Source organism: Propithecus coquereli, unplaced genomic scaffold (genome assembly GCF_000956105.1).
Source record: "Propithecus coquereli isolate 6110/MARCELLA unplaced genomic scaffold, Pcoq_1.0 Scaffold138, whole genome shotgun sequence".
In the NCBI taxonomy this organism is placed as follows: Eukaryota; Metazoa; Chordata; class Mammalia; order Primates; family Indriidae; genus Propithecus; species Propithecus coquereli.
In genome coordinates, this window is record NW_012138080.1 from 8216529 (window position 1) to 8242953 (window position 26425).

The following is a 26425-nucleotide window of genomic DNA, read 5'->3' on the forward strand; positions in this document are numbered from 1 at the left end:
CAGGCGCTGGGGGCACATTCCCGGCGCTCAGTTCATTGTTCCCTCCTTTCCTTTCTCACTTCTCGCAGGACGCCGGGGCTGGGGCCGGGGGGCCGCCGGGGCTAGGAGGTGGGGGCGTCCCGACCCAAAGTGACAAAATGCAAGCATTTCCTTTCCTCTGGCCGGGCGTCCACCTCTGACAGCAAAACCCCTCAAGGCTGGATCTGCAGAAAGCCGGAGCCACCTCCACCCCATGTTCTCGGGACTCCTTAGCCAAGCCTTTCCCAGCCCCGCTCCTGCTCCTCCTCCTCCTGTCTCCCGGTTTGACTTTTCTCCTTGGGGTGTTTAGTTCTGAGAATTCAGTACTTTGTGCATCACCCTCCTCCCGGAAAAATACTGGCAGACCCCAATAATTTCGAGGAAAGTCATGAAGTCTATGCGCGGAGCTCTGTGCAAAATAACTCCCGCCGCCGCCTGCCCCGCGTTTATTCCCAATTTATTTTAAGAGAGTCGGTTTGGGGGAGGGAGTCTAGAGGGGGAGGGAGAGAAAAGAATATGGAAAATAGAGCCGGTGGCCGCAGACCACTGCCCGCGTTTGTGTGCGTGTGCCCTGGATGTGTGGCGTTTGTGCCTGGGCGTGCGATTTAATGGAGCGCCTCTCCGCCTCTCCAGTGCGGCCAGAGCTCGCTTCGCACACCCACCCCTGCCGAGGAGCCTACTTGCTGCAGCCCAATGCATTGTGTAAGACGCGACCTGTTATGGCCACCACTACTTCCGGGTTCTAGCATTCTGGTCGGAATCCACCTCTCCGCCTGTGCAACACACACTTTACACACGCACGGAGACTGCAAGCGGGCAGCATCGATCGTGGCTCCTTTAAGACAAACTCAGACAGACATTTTTTTTAACCCTCCTTCTCTAATCTCCCTCCAGTGCAGCAGTTGCAAAGAGAGAGAGAGAGAGAAAGAGAAAGAGAGAGAGCGAGAGAAGAGAGAAACTGATTAGGAATTAGGACTGATTCAAGGCAAGAGAGCGCTAGGGCTTTGTGCATTTGAATATTAACATTTGAGGTGTTCTGACCAGAAGAAGACAGAGCGGATGATCATTCATTCACCACGTTGACAACCTCGCCTGTGATTGACAGCTGGAGTGGCAGAAAGCCATGAGATTTGGTAGTTGGGTCTGAGGGGCGCTCTTTTTTTTTTTTTTTTTAACTGATTTTTTGGGGACAGAAGATCTGCTTTTTTTGCCCCCGCTGCTGTCTTGGAAACGGAGCGCTTTTATGCTCAGTGACTCGGGCGCTTTGCTTCAGGTCCCGTAGACCGAAGATCTGGGACCAGTAGTTCACATTGCTGGAGACGTTAAGGGATTTTTCGTCGTGCTTTTTTTTTTCCGGGGGAGTTTGCATATTTGTTTCTTTTCACACTGGCCTTAAAGAGGATATATTAGAAGTTGAAGTAGGAAGGGAGCCAGAGAGGCCGATGGCGCAAAGGGTACGTATTAAAAAACAATTGTGGAACTCAAATGTGAGATTAAATTGAAACGTGGCTGAAAGACACTGCTAAAAAGTTTCCTTTTTTCTCTCTCTCTTTTAAAATGAGGCTCCTAAAGCCGTGGCCTAAAGCGAGAGGATTTATTCAATGCATTTGTAGACTTATGTATGTTACTTGGAGTTGTTAATTCAAGTAATCAAGTTTTCTATAGATTCCTAACCAGCAGCTATATAAATAAAAATACAAGCTCAAGCAATCATTTGTTTTTGTTTTTGTTTTTAAGCGAGATACCTAATGCTATAATTTGAGCGTTCAGGGATCAGAAGTTTAAAGCTATGTTTAAACTAAAATACGCACCTGGAAACTTCTGATATGTTATAGATTATGCTCATCTTTAATATCATTAGTTGTAAATAGCTTTTTTAAGCAAATAACTTTGTCATAGTACAGCAAGTTTTTTGGTCGGCAAACACTCATCTTTTAAAAGTAATTTTAATTTGTATGGATTTTTATGCAAGGTAGTATTTTACAAGTTTTTCTTAGATAAGCCCTGTACTAATTGGATACTAAGCACACAACTACTCACTTTAAAAATGCAATACTAATTTCCCCAATATTCCTATTTGAATAGAAATGCAGTGAGAGTAAAGTGAGACAATGACAACCCAACTGAGGTAGTTTCTTAAAAGAAAGGGGATCTACAAAAAGCCTTCCTTGCATAATTTGTGTCCTGGCCCTCAAAGCCCTGTTTGCAAAAGAAAGTTACTAGGCTGACACATTTTTCTTTACTCCTTTGGTTCAGGCAAATGTCAGTGTTCTTCCAAACTCTTTTCACACCTCTGGCTTTAAGGAGATGAAAGTGGCAATTCCTCTTTTCTTTGAAAATCATTTCACTCTGGGCGCCTCCAAATCTTGGGAAAAGAACTTGCCTGGAATGAACCAATTCGAAAAACCTAAATAGCTAAATTTCACACACAAAAATTAATGACAATCAATATGAAAGTAGTTTTCTCTGGAAGAGGAAGATGGAGGATTGTATGTGCATATGCTTTTGAATTTGCTTTAAATCTTTGCCTCCTTGACTTCTAGTTTGGGGAGAAACTTCCTAAGAGTAAAAATATATAGAGAATATTAACTGCTTCAACTATAGATTTTCTTTAACTTTGGGAGAAAATTGCCCAATTCTAAATTCAGCTTTAATGTCCAGGAAAAGCTATGCTTCCTTGAATTTCACTTATAAGGGGGTGAGTTAGATTTGTATAATTTAGAAGAGTTTGTCTTGGAAAGCAAAAGAAATGCAGTGTCTTGCAGGACTGCCTAACCCCAGGCTGGCAGGGAAATAAAATGAGAAGCCTGTCTGAATTCACGTGCTTGGCATGAGCTGTTCCCGTCGTAACTTTTTTTTTTTAATTCCCCCTGATGTGAAGGGACTGTGAAACTAGGCAAGTTTGCTGCACTGTCCTGGCACGTTTTATTATTGTGATTTTGAATTTCCTCCACCAGCGACATGCGCGTTTTACCTTCCGCCCTCGGGAAAATGCTTCCCTTTCTCTCCTTTCTTCCTTCCTTCCTTGCCAGAGGATCCTGAATTTCTGAACTAGTTGATAGGGACACAAGTTAGGACAAGACCATTCATCCCAGACGAGTATTATTGAGAATCCTAGAATTTTTACTTTACAAATTATGTTTAAAATAAGAAATCTCAACTTCAGAGATGCAAGGCCACCGAATTCAGAGTTGAAAGATCCAGCTGGACTGACCTTATATAAGCTTGGCTCCCTGCCGTTCCCCCATTTGCCCGCCTGGCCTTCTGAACCTTCTTTCTCTCCTGTTTGTCATGCAGTACGACGATCTACCCCATTACGGGGGCATGGATGGAGTAGGCATCCCCTCCACGATGTATGGGGACCCGCATGCAGCCAGGTCCATGCAGCCGGTCCACCACCTGAACCACGGGCCTCCTCTGCACTCGCATCAGTACCCGCACACAGCTCATACCAACGCCATGGCCCCCAGCATGGGCTCCTCTGTCAATGACGCTTTAAAGAGAGATAAAGATGCCATTTATGGGTACGTACAATGGGCAGCAGGTTAAGCAGTTGAGATACGATGCTTCCCCTGTTTCTCTGTGCCCTTGGTAAGAGGAAAGTCAGAGCTCTCTGGTTCGGAGGTACATATTTGGTGACTTTTCATTCGCATTGCATGGAGAATTTGGGAAGACGGCCTGCCATCTCCGAAGCCCCCCATCTCCACACACTCTCCCTGCACGCCCAGCCCCTGCTCTACAGCGGTGATACCCGCAAAGGGGTCCTAGTGCGGGAGAAGTTGGTTAAAGGTCCCCCATCCCTTCTCAGACTCCCGCCGAGCGGCTTGGGGTCCTCCCTCGCTCCATTTCGCCCTGAGAGCGTTAGGGGTTTCTAAATGTAAGCGCCTTTGTGTTGGCACGAAACTTTTAGTTTAAGGGAAAATCTTTTAAGCCACTGATTGTTCTGACTTGCTAAGTTTACTCAGCAAGCGTATGCTGGCTCTGCCACTGCACAATAAAATCAAGGGAGGACAGTGGCAGGTCAGGCAAGGGGGGACATGTTTTGCATTTAGGGAGTTTGACCACTGAAGTCAAGGAGAGGAGCTCGTTCTGAATTGTTACAAACATTAAGAAACTTCTAGATGTTTTAGCACTTTGTGTTCAAAGGGGAAACCTGCAGTATTTAGAAAGAAGTAAATTCGGGGTGCTCTTGGGCCGGAGGTTGTTTTCTGGCGACGGTTTACACCGTGTTCTCCTCGGCCATTCCATTAGACCCTGGACTACTAAAATCCTTTGAAAGTCACTTGTGCCTACTGTGCGCTGATGAATTTTGGGGCCTCTTTTTACTTTGCAACAACTTTTATTTCTATTTATTTCTTCTTTTTAAAAAAATCTGGCAACACTGACCCTCCCTGGTTGGAAAAAAAAAAATCTTTCTGCTTTATTTTCTGGTCCCTTGTGCGATGGGCTTGTTTAAATCCCAACGTTTTGTCCGCAGCGTTGACTGCACATGGTTTAGGCTATGGGACAGAACATTTGGGGAAGCTTTGAAAAAGACCCCAAACTGTTAAATTCCCAGCTGGGCTGTGAGAGCTAATAAAAGACTTGAGACACCTCCTTGGGCATTAGAAGAAGCATTTTTTTTTTTTTTTATGGGCTGAGACAAGCGACATCTAGGCCCCTCGCAATACTAGCTGCTTTGCCACTCCGCAGACACAAAATGAAAGGCTTTACCGCATGAACATTTGAAGGAACTTTCTTTGGGGGGCGGTGGGGGCCATCCGCGAAGGGAGGGAGTGTGCAGGGAGCCGAGGAGGAGCCTCTCTGCTTTCCGAGGGCCGTGGGGTCGGGATCTGTAGGTGCAGCCTGGTGACAGTCGGTCCCGCAGCCATAGAGGTCCTTTCCCCAAGTTAGCTGAGCGCCTGCCACCGAGATCCCCGGAGCCTTGGGCTTCGTGCGGCCGCTTTGGAGGAACCCACATGAGCCAGCTCTTCCGATCCCCACGCCCAGCTCCTTTTTCCTCCACCAGGTCCTGGATGTGCAGCGGAGGGACGAGGGCTTGTCGGGTGGGAAACTTAATTCAAAATGGCTGCTGGAACCGCTTGGGTTTTATTCGTAGCAAATGTTGCCAATTTCTCCGGCCAGATATGCTGAACCGATCCTCAGATACCGTCCAGGGCTCAGGCCCTCCGACTTCGGGGCTCTAGGAGGAAGGGGAGGTGAGCAGTCACCTGGGCGTGGGAGAGGAAAAGAAAAAAAGTAGATGACAAAATCAGAGAGGGGGTCCGTGCCTCTAGCTCCTCCGGCTGTTTTTCTTGGGCACCTTTTTTCACTGACCGGGGACTAACCATTGTGTTGTTTGTGACTGTTGTATTTTCTTGCAGACACCCCCTCTTCCCTCTCTTAGCACTGATTTTTGAGAAATGTGAATTAGCTACTTGTACCCCCCGCGAGCCGGGGGTGGCGGGCGGGGACGTCTGCTCCTCAGAGTCATTCAATGAAGATATAGCCGTGTTCGCCAAACAGGTCAGCAAAATAAATGTTAAAAAAAAAAAAAAAAAAAGTAAAAGAAACATAAAAGAACCCCCCTCCCCCAACACCTCCACCCAGTACATTTTCAAAAGTAGCCAGCAAATAGTCCACCCTAAGCCATGCGTGCTACATCCACCCTCAGATTTTCCTCTTCTGTGAGTGTCTGTCTGCGGATAACTTAAAATCACCCATATTCATACCCACTCACCCTCCATAACCTAACGCAGAAAGCTCACTCTGTAAAATAAAATCGAGCACACCACGCGTTGTAGCTCCTTTGGACTTGGCGAGCTGAGCAGCGTTCCGGAGAAGCGAGAAGCGTAGTTGCTAGCAGAAGTAAGACTGAGCTCTGGGCTTGTTTTCAGCTTATTTAATTCACACTGAAGTGTTTCTGCGCGGGACGAGCTCGGTGTCACCGAGTCCCTCCCGGAGGTTACGTCCTGCCCCCGACAGTGTAATGAGGCAAAAAACTAGGAAGGCGACCAGATTTCAAATTTTCTTTCTTTTTTTTCCCCCCTCCCTCTCCCTTCTCCTTCTCACTTGTATTTAGATTCGCGCAGAAAAACCTCTATTTTCTTCTAATCCAGAACTGGATAACTTGGTAAGAGTGGACCCCTACTCCCCTCCCCCCATCGGCCCCCCAGCCCCCACCTCCAACGCCCTCAGCTTTGCTTTGAGAGCCCTGGGGTTTCTAGACCTGTCTTTCCGTGGCTGCAAGTATGCTGCAAATGCTTCCGTCCACGGACAAGTGGTCGGGTACAAGGTCTAGGGAAATAAATTCATCTCGAGAGGGGCCGGGCGAGCCGGCGCGGGGAAATGCGAGCTTTTGTTTTTTATGACAGCCGGGCTGCGCAGCTCTAATCAGCGCCGGGATTTATCTCTGGGCCTGTCAGCGTGTGTGCTTAAACTTTGCGGACTTCCCAGCCCTCAAAGTATCGTCACGAGGGCAGCGACCGGGCAAGAGCCCCCAAACAACCAGTTTGCCTGAAAGGTGTGCAGAAGGCAGCAGGAACTTTGCAATGTGAAAAAGCCACAATTTGGGGGCTATTTGGAATATTTTCTATCCACTCCTTCCAAGGAAACATCTAGTCCAGTGCTGTGGCCCTGGGGAGGGAGGGAGTGGGGCCAGTGGGACTGAGAAAGGGGAGAGCCATGGGGGAGGAGAGTGTTTATGATCCCCACTTAGATGCTTTGTTGTTGTTTTAGCTATTTTTTCTTCTTAAGAAATATAAACCTCTAGATGGTACCCAGTCGCTGCTATTAAGTTTTAGTGTTATTGCCATAAATCAAAATAACTCTATTTACTGGTGGGAGGGGGTGGGCTGGAGATGCCAGCGCTGTGACAGCCAGTTTTCTGCAAACCAGGAATGGGGTGCTCATTCTTTTTGTATCTTTGCAGATGATTCAAGCCATACAAGTATTAAGGTTTCATCTGTTGGAATTAGAGAAGGTAATTTCTCTAGCCTCTTTTCCTTCTACTTCTCCCTTACCCCCAAACACACACGGGGGAGGGTTCAGAATGGCTGAAGTTCAGGCTTCTGAGACATTTGCATAAATGTCTTTTTTTTTTTCCTGGTAATTAGTGTCAAGGCCAATCTTAGGGTCCATTTCTCTTCTCAGTTTAATTACAATTTCAGCCACTAAAACCGGGATCACAAACGCCCTAGCCTTGTGTTCTTTCTTAATACCTTGCTGGCTTTGTGTAAATAGTTGCAATTCTGTGCATCCCAGTTGATGTTTAAAATGCTATTGTGAGTTTGCTTCCCAGCTTAATATCTCTATGGTCTCTTCTCTTCTTCTTCCTCTTCTTTGCTACCTCTGAGGGCGGAAAAAGTTTTGTTTAGTTTTAGTGAGTTTCTGGAAGACAGTCTGAGAGCAGCAGCAGGTCAGACACAGAGGAGAGGTGGAGGGGGAGGAGGAGGAGGAGCGGGCAAGGAGTCTGGAGGAGGTGGTGGGGGAGGCACATTAAACGTTTTGCAGAGACAAAGCAGAGCTGATAGTTGTGTCAATTTCTTGAATCTGTGAATCCTGCACACACCCCACCTTCGATAACATGATTTTGCTAGCTGTTCTATAAATCTCAGCAATAAAAACTTGATGCATTGTAATTCAAACTAACATTAAATTGCAAGCACACTAGGGTTTCTTGTGAATTTTTGCATGTCAGTGATGCCTGGGACTTGTAAGAGACCTCTCCACTTGTACCTAAATATTTTGAGGCATTCTTTTACCTTGTTTTTTAAAAAAATCAATTTGATATGTTTTTGTGGTTGTAGGTTTTTTATATCATGAGTACTGGCAACTTTATTTCCTCCTATTTTTTTAAAAGGAAGTATCCTAAAATGTGCTCCTTATGGATAGAAACTCTTACTACAAATGTTATAGGGACTTGAGTTGACAGGCATATATCCTATGCCACCCTAATACAGGTCCTTTGGAGAAAAAAATAATATGTGTGTGTGTGTGTATATATATATATATATATATATATACACAAAAAAAATATATATGTATATGTATATATATGTATATATACACCTTAGACACATTGGAAAGGGATTTATCATAAAGTAACTGGATGAAATTAAATAGTTTACCTTAAATGTCACCCATGCAGGTCACCTCTCTAATGGCCACAGGCCCAGGAGCAGATGAATTTAACACGGGTGTTGAATATGTTGTAGCCTGTGAATCATCTTGTCACTGTCAATTTTCTGGGATATCTCTATTTTGCAAGAAAAGAAAGTTATTCCTAATTCTGGATGCGTCTAGGGGTCTCTGGAGGACAATTGCCCTGTGTTTCCCCTATTTGGAAGTTTGGATCTCACAAGGGGGGTGGATTGCACTTGTCAATGTCATTTATGCACTCCTGATTATATTTCCATTTTTTTATTTCTGTCATAATGTAGGTACACGAATTATGTGACAATTTCTGCCACCGGTATATTAGCTGTTTGAAAGGGAAAATGCCTATCGATTTGGTGATAGACGATAGAGAAGGAGGATCAAAATCAGACAGTGAAGATATAACAAGATCAGCAAATCTAACCGACCAGGTATGCGCTTTTCAATTTCAACATCCCTGGAAAAAAATCTGTATGCATATTGCTGGCTGGGTCACTACCACCTCCTTTTATTATTTGCATATGATTAAGTCCCTTTTAGATACATTTCCATCGAAATGAAAATTTTTGAATAATGTGGCTATTATTGCTTCATTAAGGCTGGCTCTGGGATTCGACCTGGAGAGATGAGCTTGTAAAAGCTTTGCTAGCAAACTTGACCTGTTTCTTGTCGCTTTTAATTTTTGTCTTTATTTTATTTACCCTCTATAATAATGGGAGTGTTAACTGCCAGTGACCGCCTCTGATTGTAGGGCTTTGTTCGGGAGCATTTTTTCTCCCTTCTCTCTCCAAGAAAAGAAAAGTGTAGGGTCTGCTTATTTCTTATTTTATTAGGAATAAATCCAAGATAGGTGGTCTAAGAGAGACAGCGAGGGTTTGAAATCTAGCAAATGCTGGCTATTTTCTTCCTGTCTATACGGTTCATTAGCCTGTCTTGTCAGTTTTCCTCGGCCGAACGCTTCTAGACCTCACTGAACATTGCTTTGTGCGGTGTTCGCTGCAAGCTCGCCCATTTTATTGTACTTAATAGAAAAAATAAGACCAGGCCGAGGTTATAAAAACAGATAAATATGGACTTTTCTCCTCCTCCTTTCCGCTCATCCTCCAGCTGGTACGTGCTTTGGGCCCTCTGGGTTGGCAGCTTTTGGAAGTGTCAGCGTCAAGGGGCACCCCGTGGCTCCCTCGGTGTGGAGGGTGGGGGACCTCGCGCCTGTCTTCTCTCAACTGAGGGCCTTTGCTTGCTGCGCCCCCTTCTCTTCGGTCCTCTCTCCAGGCCCTTCTTCCGAGGCGTTACTAAGTGGGGACGACTTTTATTTGGAGTTGCTGGGGGCGGGGGGCGCGGATTTCTCTCTCTCACCCCGACACCAGCGTTTGCTCCCAGTTTCTCTCTCTTCCTGTCGCTGTGTCTCTGGATTGGTCCAAAGGAGTTGCAAAAATGCAATGAAAGTGAAAACGTGAGGAGTGAGTGAGATGAAACAGGGCTCAGGACAGTTCTGTTGCGAATTGTTGTGAAGCGGCTGGAGATTTGGGTAGCCAGCCTCCTCTGCGCCCTCCCACTCACCCCCCCACCCCGAACTTATAAATGAAGGCCCAGAGTTGTTTCTCTTTTTGACTTGGCACGTGAGTCCCGACTTGAGGGAAGAGATCAGTCTGCCTTTGTTAAGCCAAAGGCCAGCTACTCCGACAGGGTTTTCCTTTGCAAGCTCTGCCATGATCACTGTTGGCCAGTGGCTGTCTTGTACAGTCCTTGCTTGAGTGCCTGGCACCTCATTCTTGGTGTCATCTTATGGTTTCCTTCTCTCAACATCATCCTCTTAAAATAAATTCCCTGATTGGATTTCTCTGGGCAACCCCTCGACATAGGCTGAATTTCTCTTTTGCTTATTATGAGTGGGGAAAGGCAGAGGAGAGCTTTACAAGTGCCAATACGCCGGATCCTCACTATTATTTGGTGAGTTAGAAACTTTCAGCAGTGTAGACGAGTGCACGGAACCCGTAGCAAGTGCAATCCCGGCGCGGCCAAGCGGAGGTGGGAAAACTGCAAGCGGCTCCGGGCCTTGGCCCTGCGGGCTGCCGAGCCCCATGCCTGGTTCAGCCCACCCGCCCTCACCCGGGAGCTGTAAAGTGCAGATTCCGCTGAGGAACCCTCTGGTAGCTGCTGTTGAATAAAAATTGTAATCCAACAAGCCTAACTAGAAAATGGGATTCTAAAAGCTCCGGAGTGCTGGGTATATAAAGCTATTTGAGCAAATTACAAGAATCGCTTAGGGGCATGAATGAAATCAACACTTTAATTGCCTCCAAAATGAAGATTTATACCCCATTTTCTCAACGAATCATTATTTTATTAAAGTCAAAGATAAAAGACCAAAGTTATAGGGCTTTTTTTGTGGGGAGAGGGGATACAGAATTGATATAATATCACTGAATTCTCCCCCTACTCCTTTCGTAAACTTTTGTTACCTGATTAATTTGAGATATGCAAAGATTGGTATGCAATTGTATTGGGTAAAAATTCACATTTTATTCTCTTCTACCTCTAAAATGGGAATCGTACATCTAGTCCCCGCCGTTTAAGGGTGGGGCTTCGCAGCTTTGGTTGAGCTCGTGGCGCTGTTGGTCTATGCGCGTGGGCTCGCTCGTGTGACCCCCTCAGGCTCACCCAGGTATCCTTTGATCGGAGGGCAACAAACCCAAGTTTATTCTTATAATTACCCGGTTCCCGGGAGCCAGGAGCTAGCTTGCCTAGGTCGGGTTTGGCGAGGGGAGCACAGGGCGCAGGGCACACGCGGTACAGTGCCTCGGACGCGGTGGGCTCCTCTGCCCTGGGGAGGTGGGGAGCGAGGGACAACGCACCAGGTTACCCCCTGGGCGCCAGTTCTTCGGACTGGTGCCTGCTAGCCTGTCCCCGGGGGCTCTGAACCCCTAGTGCAGAGCCCTGAGGGCCAGGCCAAAAAGGATGGCCTCTCCACCTGTTTGCGAATGCGGCCCAGCCAGTTGGAGCCTCCGAAGAAGGTGCGCTCCGGGACTGGACGCTTCTGGTGCTGTGTGAACGCAGGGCCTCGTTAGCTCATTAACCCCTCTGTCTCTAGGGCCTGCTGGCAGCACGGTTTATTTTATTTTACTTTTTTCCCTCGGAGGGCGCGAAGGCTGCCACCCGCACGGGGACCTCGGATCGACGACTTTGATGCCAGGCGGTTTCCCGGAGGGCTAAGTCGGCGGAAATCCACTGGGCCTTGTAGTGTTGTTGGTTTGGGTTTTTTTTTTAATTTTTTTTCGTTCTGTCTCTCTCTCTCTCTCTATTTTTTTATCAGATTAAGATACCTAGAAACCGTAATCTCATTCTCCCCCCACCTCGGTTCTTCCTCCCACCCCCAGTCTCGGAGGCCGCCTGGAGGTCTCATTGCCGGAGAGCCACTTCTGGCGGGCTCAGGACACCTCCTGGGCGCCCTCTCCCGACCGCCGCGCTCTCGGCTCCGCTCCGACGCTCCAGACGCCCGGGGGCTGGGGGCAGCGAGGGGCCCGGGGACCTTCCGGGCCTCGGCGTGCAGCAAGGGCCTGGCCGGACCCGGGAACAGACAGAGAGGGGTCCAAGGTGCCAGGCGTCGAGGCGAGGATTGGGTCTGGTTGGCGGCGAAGAAGGACGGGGGTCCCAGGAGAGGCGGGCGCTTGTTTGGGGCGCCCGTGGTGGAACTGGGGACAGCAAGAAGGAAGGGTTAGGCGGGGAAGAGCCTGGCCACCCAGATGCTAGACTTTAGGCCGCGCTCCGGGGAGGAGCTGTCGTCTTCCTTCCTAGGGTTGTCTGTTGCTCACCACTCCTTGACTCTAAGCATTTTCCACTCCAAGAATGGATAGGGAGAGTGGACAGAGGAGCAGAGGCTCCAGGTCCCCAAAGCCGCCTCCTGGGGTGGCCACGCCTGCCCGTTGCGAGCCGAGATTAGTTGGCCCTGTGCTCGGGCATCAGCGGCGGCCCTCCTTCTCCCCATAAGCAGCCGGAGGCAGAGAAATGGTCCCTTTGGATTACAGTCTTTATTCAGCAGCAGCTCTCCGGGGGGTCCTCGTCTGAATCTGCATTTAGCAGCTCCTGGGCGAAGGCTGGCGGGCTGCACCGGGCGCCCTGTTGCATGTTATTCTAGATTTGTCTCTGACGTCTGGGGAGAAGTAATATGGCTTGCGGAGATGGAACCAGAGAGCCACGCTCGCCGGGCAGGTTAAATGCCAAGTGCTGGCGGGCTCCTGGGAGGCGGGGGCCGTCGGGGCTGTGCGGCCCAGGCTGGAGAGCGCGAGGCCGCCAGGCCTCCGGGATCTGGGACAGGCCTGGGCCAGTGCGCTTTGGTTCCCAAGGGGGCCTGCGAACTCTGGTGGCGATTGGTTTATTTCAAAAGTTCACACTTTTGTTTCTAAAGCACAGTTTGGGTTAAAGTTCTTGAAACTGAAGTGAGATTTGATTGAAAACACCTTCCTCCCCTCCAAGTAGGGATGGGGATTCATCCAAAGGACATTTAAGCTATCCCTTTGGGGGAGGTGTTATGGTAAAGGCTGGGGCTGGAAGGGCAAGGAAAAATCTAATGTCCTTCGTGGATTGGATCTGCTGCCTTAGAAACAAATAGATGGAGCCAGCGGATGTTTACTAATACTAGAAATGTCCCCAATTCATTTTCATCCAGTAAGAAAAGTGGACACAAACAGTGGGAGGCAGGAAAATGGTCCCTTTGTCAGGTAGTTCTTTTCCAAATGCTTACATTTGGATGCATGTTATTTAAATTATAAACGCTTCATAGGTTCCCACTTAATGCCTTCATCCTGGAACCTCTCAGTGCACAGGCCTTGCAAGTGATAAAGTCTTAGCATCATCTAACTTTACTTTTGATTGTTGTCAGGGGTCATGGGGTATATTCTTAATTCCTTTTTTAAAATATGTCAAAGGGAAATTATGGCAAGATCCTCTTTAATGATTAAATAATAAGGTGTTGACTGCTTGTCACTACCCGGCTAATTGGGATGTTCATTCTAGGTGCTTTATTGCTTAGTATGCTTTGAATGAAAAGTTAGTTGTTTATCAGGTGTATTTTTATTGTTATTTTTCAGATTGACTTTTGGTGTGTATTTATGTGTGAATTTCAGAGTAGGGATGTATTGATTCTTAATAGGGGCACGTAAACATTTTAGAAAAACAATATGGAAAAAAAGTACAGAGTGTATGCAGATATGTTGAGATCAATTGCATTGTTAAATGTCTTGAAGGCTAAAGGCTAATACTACAAAAATTATTCCCTTTTCGTAGCTCCTCTCTCTCTGTCTCTCTCTTTCAATCTCTCTCAGTGGAAATCCCTAGTGCAAGTTCCATGGTTAATGGAAAGCAATGATAGGAATGATACTAATGTTACTTTGTACAAAGTAAAGCCTCATAACAGTAACTATTGTTCAGTGATTTAACTAGCTCTGTGGCAGTAGGTCACTCCAATAAATAGCAATTCCTGCCCCATCAGAATGACTCCATTGCTCATCATTTGGAAGAATATTGAGTAGTTGTGTGTTCTATAGCTATTGGTCCTAACTTACAGACTTGTATTAGAAAACACAGAGAAGTTTAAATAGTAGAGGAAGAAGAGAGGAGGAGGAAGAAAAAATGGATTAACATATGGGCCCTGTTTTCAGAAAAGTAACTGAAATATCATGCTATAATTGCCCAACTTTGAAAATAAACAAATTTTAAATCATTATGTTTTCAAACACTCATATGTTTAAATTTTAAAATGTTTGTCATAGTCCAAAAGATTTAAAACACAGCTGTTGCTGGGTGATGGAAGGAAAATTATTCAGTAAAACTCCATATTGTTAAAATACAAAGATTATTTGTGATCCCATAGCAACAACTTATGTTTATTAAGGCCAAGTAGATAGACTAAAGTAGTACCATGAGGCCTACTATTATAAAACTAGCTTACCTTCCCTCACAGGTGGAGTTGGAGAAACTGTGAAGAATGCATAACAAGTTATATTAAGACACTTGCCATAAATGAAAATACTGCCTACATGAATTCAAATGAAGTATTTTCATATTGTTAATGTTATGCTTTCCATTGCAACAACAATATTTTCTTATGAAATGTAAATATGTCAAACAAATGGTGAAATGCTAAAGTTTTAATAAATGATCATTTAATCATCAAACACAACCCAAGTATGTATACAGAAACTTTTAAAGGAAAGTCGGCATATGGCCAAATTCCTATAGGGACTAACAGGGAAATGATCAAAAAATCAACATGAAATAAGACATCCTGTAAGAAGGTCTATAATTCAAAATTATTTGACTCCACTGTCAGGGAAATAGTTGAAGGATAGTAAACTGATACTGTTCTCAGTCATTTTTGTTACACAGTGTTAAATGTTTGCAACTGCAGCATTTTACATGGCCTTTTTTGGGTTATGGTATATGTCGTATTTTTATCAAAGCAGTACTTCAATTTATGTTGTAATTGAAACAAAAATTTTTGCTATTTCTCCTGAGTACAAAAAAAGTTTAATATTTAAAAATTACACCAAAATTATGGGAAAGTATTCTTTTACAAATAAAGAAATAAAAATAGAATTCATATGACACAGTTTATCTGACAGTTGTGCAGATGTTAGGCATAAAGGTTTTCAAAATCCCAAGTAAAACAACACTGCTGTAAATCACATTGGGCTTACTGTTCTTACTCAGCAGGAAATATCAGGGTATAATACCTGTTTAAAAAGTTAGGGTCTAAAACACATAAAATACAGTCTCTCAATTTAAGTTTTAATAACAATTCCAAAATTTTACTTTTAGCTTCCAGTATATATTTGGATATTTTACTATCCTTAACATTTGTAAATGAACCGTGTATGTATAAATTCAATTTTGAAAAATTCAAGCAGATGAGTGTGTCCATGTAGTGTAAAAGATGAAAGAATATCTTAACTGTATGCTTAATTTAACATGCCATGATTTCAAGATTACAGGAATTGGGGGAAGCTTTTTGGAGTCTTAAACAGCCTCTCTCTAGGAAGTATATCTATATTGGGCAATTGCTGGATTCCCAACACTTACAAATTTGACATTTTAATAAACAGTGTAAAGGATATTGTGTGAAATAAGCAAGAATATATTCATTTAAATATTCTTCACTAGAATCCAGTTTCAATCAATTTAATACATTCAAGTGCGTAGAATTAACGCAATTGGCAACATTTTACTAAACTCTCTTTGAACAACACTCTTTTGCCAATGGCATTTCTTAATCTAGAAAATATGTTCTTATTAAAGGAAAATACAAGAGTGCAAATCTTTCAAAATTATTTTATATGTCTTGACTTCTTGATTCACAATTCCTAAATGACTAAACCATACCATAAAGAGTTTATTCCTCAGTGGAAAAAGCTTTTTTCTACATTTATTGAATTATATACTGTTGTTTATAGGTGTGATGAGTATATACAATCGAATGCAAATTATAGCCAGAACTATGTTATTAACTGTTTTTAAGATATGAAATAACTATGTTATGGCTTTTCTATGACATATGCACCAACTTATATGGCATAAACTAATGGAGTTCAAATAAGTTGTGAAAATAAATTTTACTTTATTTATAATTCTCAAGAATACATTTCTACAATTGATTCTTCCCTTGACACTTCATAACTCCAGTTACAATTAATAGAATTTATACTCACGAGGTAAAGAGCCTTGAGTGTGCAGTGTTACAAATTCTTTAAAAACTTAAATGAAATCATATTCTTCTATAGAAAGGAAATGCTGTTACTATCAATAAGTTTACTAAGTAATACTTTAAAAATGACCACAACCTTTTATGAGTTTAACAAGTTTAAGCAAAGTGTTATAGTCATGCTGGTTCTTTTTCATTTTACCCTAATACGAAGTCTTACATTTCATAATGGACTCAAACATACATTATTTTGACTCACTTAGAAGATAGTAGTAAATAAATAACTAATATTTTGAGTGATTCTAGAATTATTCTAATATCAATATATGACAACATTCTAACATCAATACCTGGCAACATAAGCTAACCTAGAATTAATTGTTACTCATGAAATCCCATTTCTATAGATTTTTCCTTACACTTTACAACATGGTAGCATGTTTATTACTCATTAGCTATAAATTTCTGGGTTGTTGATTATTCTTTAGCAAGTTAGAACTATAACCTTTTCTTTTTCTGATTACTTCTTTTCCATTGTTTGGAAACCTTCTATGCCTGAGACTTGAACTTAAACCAGTTTGCTAGGTCTCATTTTCCTATTGGAGTTCCTTGTAGGTTATTACCCATATGTGAGTTATTTTCCTCAAAAGATGAAAAATGTTACTTTAGAACAGGAATGAATAGCAGCCAAAGTCATCAAATATTCCCAACCTGTGCTTTATAATTAGGTAAAAAAATGAAAACTGTTATTCTTATTTGCCTTCCCTAGGGCTGTGAACACTTGATATAAAGATTAGTATCAGCCCCTTTCTGTTCTTCCTCTAAAGGCTTAAATGTTTATTTTCAGTGACTGTATTCTTAACTGATAGTCCACATTTGGTCCCAGACCCCCATGATTTGCATTTTATTCTGAATTTGCATTCACATTATGTCCCATAGAAACTCTTTAAAGTGAAGTGTGTTTATGACTATTATGAAACTCTGGAAAATGAAGTTTATAATGAAAGTGACACAGCCATCAAACGGAGAATGAAGGGAACGATTTGATGTAAACCCAGAGTTTCCTTACCCCATCCCAACTTGGGAAATGCTTATTTCTCTTCTTTTAAAAATATAAGAAGCTGAATGCATAAGAATTTCTTTGACACTAAAACTCCTCTTAATGTCTCCATAACTATTTGGATGTATTCTAGAACATTAATTTAATTTGATAGACAAGCTATAATTAACTGTGACCTATCGGGTTTTCTGTTATTCAAAGATTATTCCTTAGCAATTTGGAAACTTAATTTCAAACTAAACAGTGTATAATGTCTGAGATTCTAAAGACATACTTACACTATTTACATGAAGTGGAGAGTTTGTCTACAGGGGTAGACTAACAATTTTTACAATATAAAGACTTAGCAAACTAACTAGAGCAGGTGTTCTCTTTTTCTATTTTTATTTTTTATACGTGGCCTTCCTATCTATTTACTGCAATGTTTAAATTATTCTCACTGAAGAAAAAAAACCACTGTGTTTCATGGGATAAATCATACATGACATTTTAAACCCAGATACTTCGTTGATCAAATAAACCAGCATTATATAGAGAGAATTAAAAATAGAAGCAAATATGTAAGATGCTACTAGCCATAATGTTATAACCAGAACAGAAAATTTAGCAATAGAATTAAACTGGGCATTTTGGGTTTAGTTGGAACATTTACTTGAAAGTTCCCAGCAGATCTGGAGTTGTTTTGAAACCTTTGCTTAAGAATATTTTAGTGAAAAAATTTTGCAATAACTCACCATTGAACATGGTTCAATTGTTTATTTGAAATTGTTCATTCATAAGAGACTTAGTGTCATGAACAGCCACCCTGCCCTTCACTCTTGAACAGTTCAGGTAAATGTATTATTTATTTACATTCTATTGTATATATTATTTATGGGAATTGTGCTATAACTCTACAGAGCATATAGAATTTATCTTTGTGAGATAAGGGTGGCATCTCTGCCAAAAGTGGTATAGCCCTAAGTAGATAATAAGGATTACCCTCAGAGTACAAATAAATATCATCTCTTATAGAGTCGTTACATGTTTATATTTCATAGCTCCAGATGCAAATGCATTTCGCCATTTTCATTTTAATTGTCATAGTTTTTTTGGCTCCAGCTTCTAACAAAGAGAATCAGGAATTTTACGTTTTGCATTGATCTTGTTGGTAAATTAATATGTTTGTGAAAAAGAGAAGATACTGAGTAGCAGAATCATTTAACCCCTTCTTTTCTTTCAGTGTGCTTTTTCTGTCCCTAATGCATTCTAAAATTTTCTGAGGAATATTGTTCATAACGTTTTTAAGACTGGTTGTGCATTTAGTGGCTTGGCCTTTTGTTTCATAATATTTTGGGACTTTACAAGTTGTGTTTAATAAGAAAATCACCAAGAAAAATATCAGCCTTTTTGTATCCTATACTTCTTTCCTCAAAATAAGAGAGACATGTAGACTATGCTTGTTTTGCACATATCGACTACATTGTTGGCGTTCAGATATTTTTTATTCTAATAATTATTCAAAGCCAGTAACAATCTGCATTTAAGTGAGTATAAACATTTTTATTCTGGAGTTTGGAATTTGCAGCAACTCAATTTTATTTTCCAAATTACCCCGCCATTTCAATTAGGTGCATTGTTCTTCTCTCTACTGTTGCGACATTCTGAAGGTTTGCTTGCCATCCTAATAGTGAGTGCTTAATATTTATTGAGGGCATGTAAAGAACATACCAATAGAAAAAGAGGAGAATAAAACATTGACAAATCAATTATGAGGCTTTTATCCATTTGTAGTGTACTTCCAATACTCCAAATACTCTGTAACTGTTAAAATAGTACGAATAGCCTCTAGAATAATAGCCTTTGGGTATGGCTGGAGAATGGCATTCTGATTAAATGGAATTCCTTAAAAAGTGCACAGTGCAACTCAACATCCTACTTCTGGAATTCACAGTTGCTCTGGTTGATTGCTTAGCTAAGCACCTTGACATATAGAGTACTTGGCCATGGCCATTCCAGGAACCAGAATCTCAAATTAAACTTCAAGATGGTCTCTGATGATTTTGCCCAAGGTAAACAATGAAGAAAGGGGAATAATCTTCTCCCCACCTCCAAATTTAACACTGTCAGAGAACTTAAAAGTTCAGAAATCAAGAGGGACACTTGAAAAATAAAATTTAATCAAAATATAAAAAATAAGAAGTACTTCTAAAGAAACCATAGGGAAATTAGAAAATACCCTCATACTCAATGTTAATAGAAATCAGTAGTAAATGTAAATTTGCATAATTCTTTATTCAAAGTATAATGTTCTAAGGTAGTGGAAAAAAACAAGACTATATCTTGGCTGAATTTTTTTTCCCCTTCTCACATCAAAATTGTGGATTCTCTGGTTTGAGAGTTTAGAATTAGAAAAGAGAAAACTTCAGAAACACTTGAGAAACAACAATTAAGTGTGCTGATTGTAACTTTCAGTTACACACCCTTTCAGGCAGGCGGTATCCTAATGAAGTATCAATTTAAAGTCAGAGCACTCATGTTTGAATCTAGACTTTGCTGTGAGAGGGTAAGTCACTGCACCTCAATGTACCTCAGTTTCGTATCTGTAAAATGGGAATAATAATAGTACCCACTTCACTTAGTTACTGTAAGAACTAAATAAGAATTCACCTGAAGGATTTAAAATAGTAAACCCCTGACGAGAATTGTATTTTTTTAACTTTTTAAAAAATTTAACAGAGTTTGTTTGAGCAAAAAAAGAAAAAAAAAAAAAACCAAAATAATTTGTGAATCAGGTAGCCCTCAGAATCACAGCAGATTTAGAGACACTCTGGCCACATGCTGAGAGAAAATTTATGGACAAAAAAAGGAAAGTGACATACAGAAAACAGAAGTGAGGTACAGAAACAGCAGGATTGGTACAGCCTGCTGGTAAGTTCTTAAGAGAACTATATTAAATAATATTTTACCTTCTCACTTGTATTCTGCCCAACCCTTGATAATGAATTGGATTTGGGGAGGAAGAATTGGGTACTGTTTGATGGAGTTATTGTTTTACAGAATATTTTATAATCATAGAGTTTAAGAAAAATATCATCTTAATTGTTATGATGAGGGGTCATTATTATTTTGATTTCATAATGGTACAGAAGGAGACTGAACCCTTGATATCTTGCTGAGATAGTATAGTGAATCACTGCAAATTCACTCTTAGGGCAAAATTCAAGTAACAGCTACGTGCAGGCCTTGTTCCCCACATTTCTGAGTGCGAATGCTTCATGCTGAGGTCTGATTGCTTACAGGATCTTATTATCTTCTTATACTCAGAATACAATATTTTCTGCATTATTGGATGTTCTTTTTGCTAGGATGCTTGCCTAGAAAGTTTGCGGTTTGGAATTGTTTTATATAAGACACTTTTGAGTTTATTTTATCTTAATTTGTTTGCAGAACAAGGAGCAGTGATACTACGTTACAAATGTAAAATAAAACATTGGGAAGCAAACAATCTTATAAAAGGGATTTTACAACACCAGGTATACTGGCATGCAATTTACTGATTCTTCTCCCATCACTAAATGGAAATAATAAAAAATAATCTAAAATTCAGCAGAACACTCTCAGCAGATAAATTAAGAGTATGGTTTGAAATATGTAGGTATAAATATTTGGAAATATAGTGGTGATAGCTGGTTTAGGGCTTTTTTTTCAGTCAAACATTTAACTCTATGAACTATAGTTTATAAGTATGATTTTAGGAGTAAAAGCCCATAGTGTCATTAAAATCATTAAAAATAAGAATTTTTTAATAGCTTGCCAGTTATAGTACAATGGCATAGAAAAAAGGAAGGTTATTAAAACATAAATACGTACTTATACTAAGATTTTTAGTATAATGAGGCTTTACCTTCTCTTCTCTTCATGAGATTTTTCTCTATAACAAATTGCTTGGTAGAATTTGAATGTTCCATGCACTTGAATAATTTCTAAATTATTTACCTAAACTTTATTACTTGCCAGTTTTGAGATTTTGGTAAAACTTGTCAGTTCTTATCAATTGCCCTTTTGTTGTAATTGTTTTTTTTTTTTTTCCTTATAATTTCTCTGAATGTACCACATGTCGAAATCCACATTATCTTCTTAGACTGCAGTGGGGCCACCATGGGATGATGTTACCATTGATTCTCAAAGTTGAAGAACTCAGCAAAGTGTATCATCAAATTAATGTTATGTGAGTTTCATCAGGAAGTCTTTTGGAATATTCTGGGTGTTGTTTTACATCTGTAGACTTTTGCTCAGCATAATAGATTCACTTTTAATTTCTTAGATAAATCAATTCGACTATGCAGATTAATGAAGTCCTGAAAGTGTTAGAGTTGAGAGCTAAAAGATACCAGGCTGTGGGAAAGTAGGGTTTTAAGCAGCATTGGGAAAGTGTCCCATGGTGTTGAGTCTGAGCTTCCTGAGGTCACTGCCCTCACTGCCTGCCACAGCAGCCAGCCCCTGAGTGTGGAGAGGAGAATGAAGCATGAACATTTGGGGGGAGTGGGCAAAATAGTTAAGGCCCAATAGATTCTTTAAAATATATCTGACAGCCAAGCTGCCTTAAATTCTATCACCATGTAATTTAAAACATTAGATTCATTTTTTCACATTCTTTCGCTTTATGCCTCATGCACAGAATGAGTGTATGTTACTGTGCATGCATAGGTGTGTACACACATGCACATTGTGTGTCCCTCCGCGTCTGAACCTAGGCTTCCGAGATTCCTGGGACTCATACAATCACCTGATAGAAAACTTTTCATCTAAAGATGAAATTACTCCTTGGAGAATTTCCACCAAAGGCAAAAAAGCACAAAAATTCTTTTCCTCCTCTCTACATGCCTCATTACACAGAGATAGAGGATTCAGTGTTTGAAGAATTATCATTTTTGTAGGTTTTATTTGTGGTACTTGAGAACTGGGAAATATAGAACTCAATTTAACAGATGTTGTCTCTGCTTCTACAAACTACCCACCACCATTATCATATTATTATATATATGATTATATATACACACACACACACACACATTTGAAAGTGACACACCATATATGAAATATTTAGGTATGACTATTTAGAAATATAGTGGTGTCACATGTACATATTCTACATATATTTGACGTCGCCTAGCTGTTAATGTCTTAGAAATCTAGCTCATTTGATGCTGAATTAGACATGCTTACGCTGTGTGTAAAGATACTGGCTGGCACCAATGTAGTGAGCGTCATACCTAAGGGATGATTAGATGATCGAGATGCATTTCCAGATTAAAAGTCCCCAGTGGCAAATACTGCCGGGCTGGGACTATGAGAAGAGGAAACGTGGTGTGTTGGTGAGAGCCCCAGATTCTGAGGCGGGAGGCTGGATTTCCATTATCTTACCACTAATTTACCATCTGCCCTGAGTCACCAGAATTACCCTTCAGGCCTCAATTAAGTGGAGTAATAAGCACATTTTATCGCAGCATTAAAAAGGGGCTCAACAAGGACCCTGGCAGGCCTACAGACTTGGCAAAGGTAAGCCAGCGGAGGAGGGGACAGAGAAGGAAATGAGAAAAAGGAGAGTTGACCCAGAAATTGGGCCGAAGTGTGCGAGGGACGTAACCTTTTAAAAAGTGGCCTTTCTGTGGAAGGTGCCACCAGGGCACACCTCAGGCACCTACCAGTCTTTTTCCAGAGCCAACAATGGCCTCTCTGCGCTTTTTCATCTTTCAGCAGGACAGGTGTGGACTTAGAAAAGGCTTCTCTAAAACTGCTATTTCACACACAGACCATTCCCCCCAAAACATTTTAATATGGTCTCCAAATCCACAGCATGCATGCACTAATACTGAAGTATTAACTTGTGCATGCTTCTGGCATTTAATAACATCTACATGTTCACACTCAAAAGGTAATAGAGCAGTTTTACTGTGTTTAAAAAAAATAAGAAAAAAAAAGGCAAAGCAAAATATATTGCCTAAGTTTGTTGTGGTTAAATGAATTTTCCTTAATGATTTCTAGGGATTGTTTTAGAAATGTATATGAAGAATTTTACTTTTTTTCCTGAATTATCTGAATTTGAAGTTGAGTAGATGTAGCACCAAGCAAATACGTTTTGAGAGGAGCAGGCTAGGGTGCTAGCAAATTGTACGTGCTCAATACATGGTGGTTGAGGGGGTTGAACGATTATATGGCATGTTTTGGTTATGAAGCAGATGCAAATGGGAGACACAAAGAATTTCAGTAGGAGTTTCAGCATATCAGACTTTAAACATCATGCACGACAGGGCACGGCAGCTCACACCTATAATCCTGGCACTTTGGGAGGCCTAGTTGGGAGGATCACTTTAGGCCAGGAGTTCAAGATCAGCCTGGGCAACATCACAAGACCTTGTTTCTGCAAAAAAAAATTTAATTGGTTGTGGAGGCGTGGGCCTGTAGTCTTAGATACTCCAGAGGCTAAGGCAGGAGGATGGATTGAGTCCAGGAGTTCAAGCCTTCAGTGAGCTGTGATTGCACCACTGTACTCTTGCTTGGGCAACAGAGCAAGGCTCTCAAAACTCATACATAAAACATTTTCTAAGCATCCCCCATTCCCCAAGTTCAAGTACAGGCAGGTAAATATGTATCCATTTCTCACAGCAGTTCCTGGGCCCCTTCTCTCCTCATTTCTCTGTGTATGGGTCTCTCTGGTCCCTTTTCACGGATGGTATCATTGATCGAGTGGTATATGAGCAATCCTATCTGTTGAAGTCATGTGCCTTTAAGGACCCTGAGAGACACTCTTTAGATGGAGGTGAAAAGTCAAGGGGAGGGGGGCTAATTAGATGTGGTTCCCCTGGCAGTGTGGGATGGTGACATACAGCTATCCCGAGCACTGCCCCACACCGATGAACACAGGTATGCATGCGTACACGCATGCGCAGGCATGTGCAGCCCTGGGAATGTGTGTGTGTGTGTGTGTGCGCCAGCCCTGTGCACATTGCCGCATTCCCCACGTGGACTGGGGACTCTCCTGATCTGAAGAGACTAAATTGTTCATCTCTGGAGACAAGCCAGCTCTTTCAGGCCACTAGAGATCATTTACTAAAGAGACCCTGGTGATTTGAGAGAGTAAATGTACCTCCCCAAAGAGAAAACTGCCTATTGATAGGTGTGGACTGACTGCAAATTTTGAATACTGTGATTATTTCATCAGTTTCTACATAGTTGCTATTAACAGCTGACCTCTTCAGAGTCAAGATCATCACACTCAATTCTCTACCTTTTTGAATGGTGCTCGTAGGGTAGAAGTTTTGAAGGAAAAAAACCTATTTATTTTTGGTTTAGAAAATGTTTCTGGCATCATACTGATGTGATGAATGACTGACTGAGGAGATGTGTCAAAATGCTTTGTATACTGTAAAGTGATTTATAAATATTAGGTATCAAATTAAACTTGATGGGGTGGGGAGGAGCAAACCACCTGTAAAATCATGTTACTCCAAGGTGAAAATAAGATCAGTTTGCATTCCCTGAGCACACACCAGCTGGGAGATAGCCCAAGGCATACTGAACTGTGCTGGAAGCCAGCTCAGGTTAACCGTTCTTTCCAGAAGGTCTATAGACTGAATACGCCTGTATGTAGATATCCCACGGTTGACTTAGGTCAACCTATGCTATTACATTAAGAACAATAGTAGCTTGCATTTATTGAGCACTTGCTGTATGCTTGGCGATTTACATATGTCTGCAGGGGAGTACATTTTATCTCCATTTGCAGGTTAGGACATTAAAGTTTCTAAAGGTTTTGACTTGTCCAAGAGCAAGTAAGTGGCATAGCCAGGTTTCAAACAGGAATCTATCTAGCTTCAAATTTCCCTTCTGTTGACTGTGTTATGCTACAATGGAGTATTCGTATATTTTTATAGTGGTATGTGTTTGTGTGAATGCAAATACGTGAGATGTTTTTAAATTATACAAGTCTATTTTAGATATTTTTGTGATGTTTAATATAGGAGAATCGGGTGACAATTAAAAACAGAGATCCCCTATATATTACTTAAATGATTCATTCATTCAAAAAGATACTTGTATTAATATCTACCATGATACAGACATGTTCCTAGGATGGGGATATAAGGATGAATACGATAGAGTCCAAGACTTTAAGACCTTCATAGCGTAGAATTGTAGACAGGCATAACAGCTCATCACAAAGCAATGAGAGAGTGAAATGATGGAAGCATGCATGAGATGGCCTGAGTGCTCCGGGCAGCAGAGCTTCACTCATCCTGGAGACAGTGTGTATCAGGGAAGGCTTTTGCAGGAGGTGCTTTAAGTAGCAAGAAGGAGGTACTCTGAGGCTGGAGTCAGGCAGAACACTGCAGGCAGAGGGAGGATGGGCATGGGCCTGGGGAAATAAGCAACAGAGTAGCTGTCAGAAATCACTTGGGGGCCAAGGTGTTGCTGGAGCCCAAGGAACATGAGAGGTATGCTCCTCAGGGGAAATAGTGAAGGGCTTTTGGCTAAGGACCTCAGACTGTACTCTGTGGGAAGCAGGGAGCAGTTCTTCCATTCAACAAACATTTCCTGAGTGACAGCCCAGTGTCAGAGACTGTGCTTGATACTCAGGATGCAACAGGGAGCAAAACTGACACTGTTCCCGATCTCATGCTTTGGTGGAATTGAACTCTTTGAAGCTGGGGAGTGATGAGGGCCTTAACAAGAACAGCAATCACTAAGATGGAAAATGAGAGATGTATTTGAGAAACATTCAGGGGTTGAAATGGGCAAGACTGGACTGACTGAATGAGGAGGTGGTGAGAGAGAGAGAGAGAGAGAGAGAGAGAGAGATTGCGAATGGTTCTTACGTTTATACCATGGATGCTGGTGTGATACCTTCTAGGACAGAAAACCAAAAAGAACGAATAGGAGGTTTGGCTTGGCCTTGGACTTGTGGAGTGAGGTGTACATCTTTGCATGGAGATGGCTTATTAGGTAGTTGGACATGCAAGTCTAAGACCAAAGAAGAGATTCAGACACACAAATTTCATAGCATATAGGTAGTAAATCAAACCATGGTAGTGAAAGGAATTGTCCAAGGAAAACATGGAAAATGATAAGAGGACATGAAGAATGTCCAAATTTAAGGAATAGATGGAAGAAGAGCTAATGAAGGAAAGAAGAAAAAAGTCACCAATGGATACCTTTGTTCAGGAAGGCAGGATAGTTTTTGAAATTGCAGTTTGTTGGAATATTGGTGGTACTGTGGCTGATGAATAATTCAGTTTAGTCCCCTAAGCATTCAGTGCCTGCCCAACATGAGCCATGCACTGTGCTAAGCCGGGGAAGGAGAAGACAGAGAAGATTAAGACACCATCCTTGCCCCTGGAGGAGCCACAGGCAGGGGAGGCCATTGCTTCTGTTTCACTACCAGATACCAGTAAAGTTGCCTTATAAATAGAAAATACCACACAAGGAATTAAAAAAAAAAAGAACCAAGCAATTTATTTTGAAGTGCTCTTGAG

The 26425-nt window shown here is 41.8% G+C and overlaps 1 protein-coding gene across 2 annotated transcripts in view; it reads left to right on the forward strand.

The window, feature by feature from the left end:
- Positions 1–1042: 1042 nt before the first annotated feature.
- MEIS1 (Meis homeobox 1) overlaps positions 1043–26425 on the forward strand; it is a 129941-nt gene continuing 104558 nt past the window's right edge. The window contains exons 1-7 of one of the 2 annotated variants that reach the window (XM_012639222.1): positions 1383–1472; positions 3316–3542; positions 5382–5523; positions 6080–6130; positions 6929–6979; positions 8439–8585; positions 15313–15318. In XM_012639222.1, the coding sequence (XP_012494676.1) occupies positions 1461–1472; positions 3316–3542; positions 5382–5523; positions 6080–6130; positions 6929–6979; positions 8439–8585; positions 15313–15318 (636 nt within the window). In that variant the 5' untranslated portion in view covers positions 1383–1460. Of the gene's footprint in view, positions 1473–3315; positions 3543–5381; positions 5524–6079; positions 6131–6928; positions 6980–8438; positions 8586–15312; positions 15319–26425 lie in introns of both variants that reach the window. The other variant, XM_012639223.1, reaches the window with a different exon arrangement.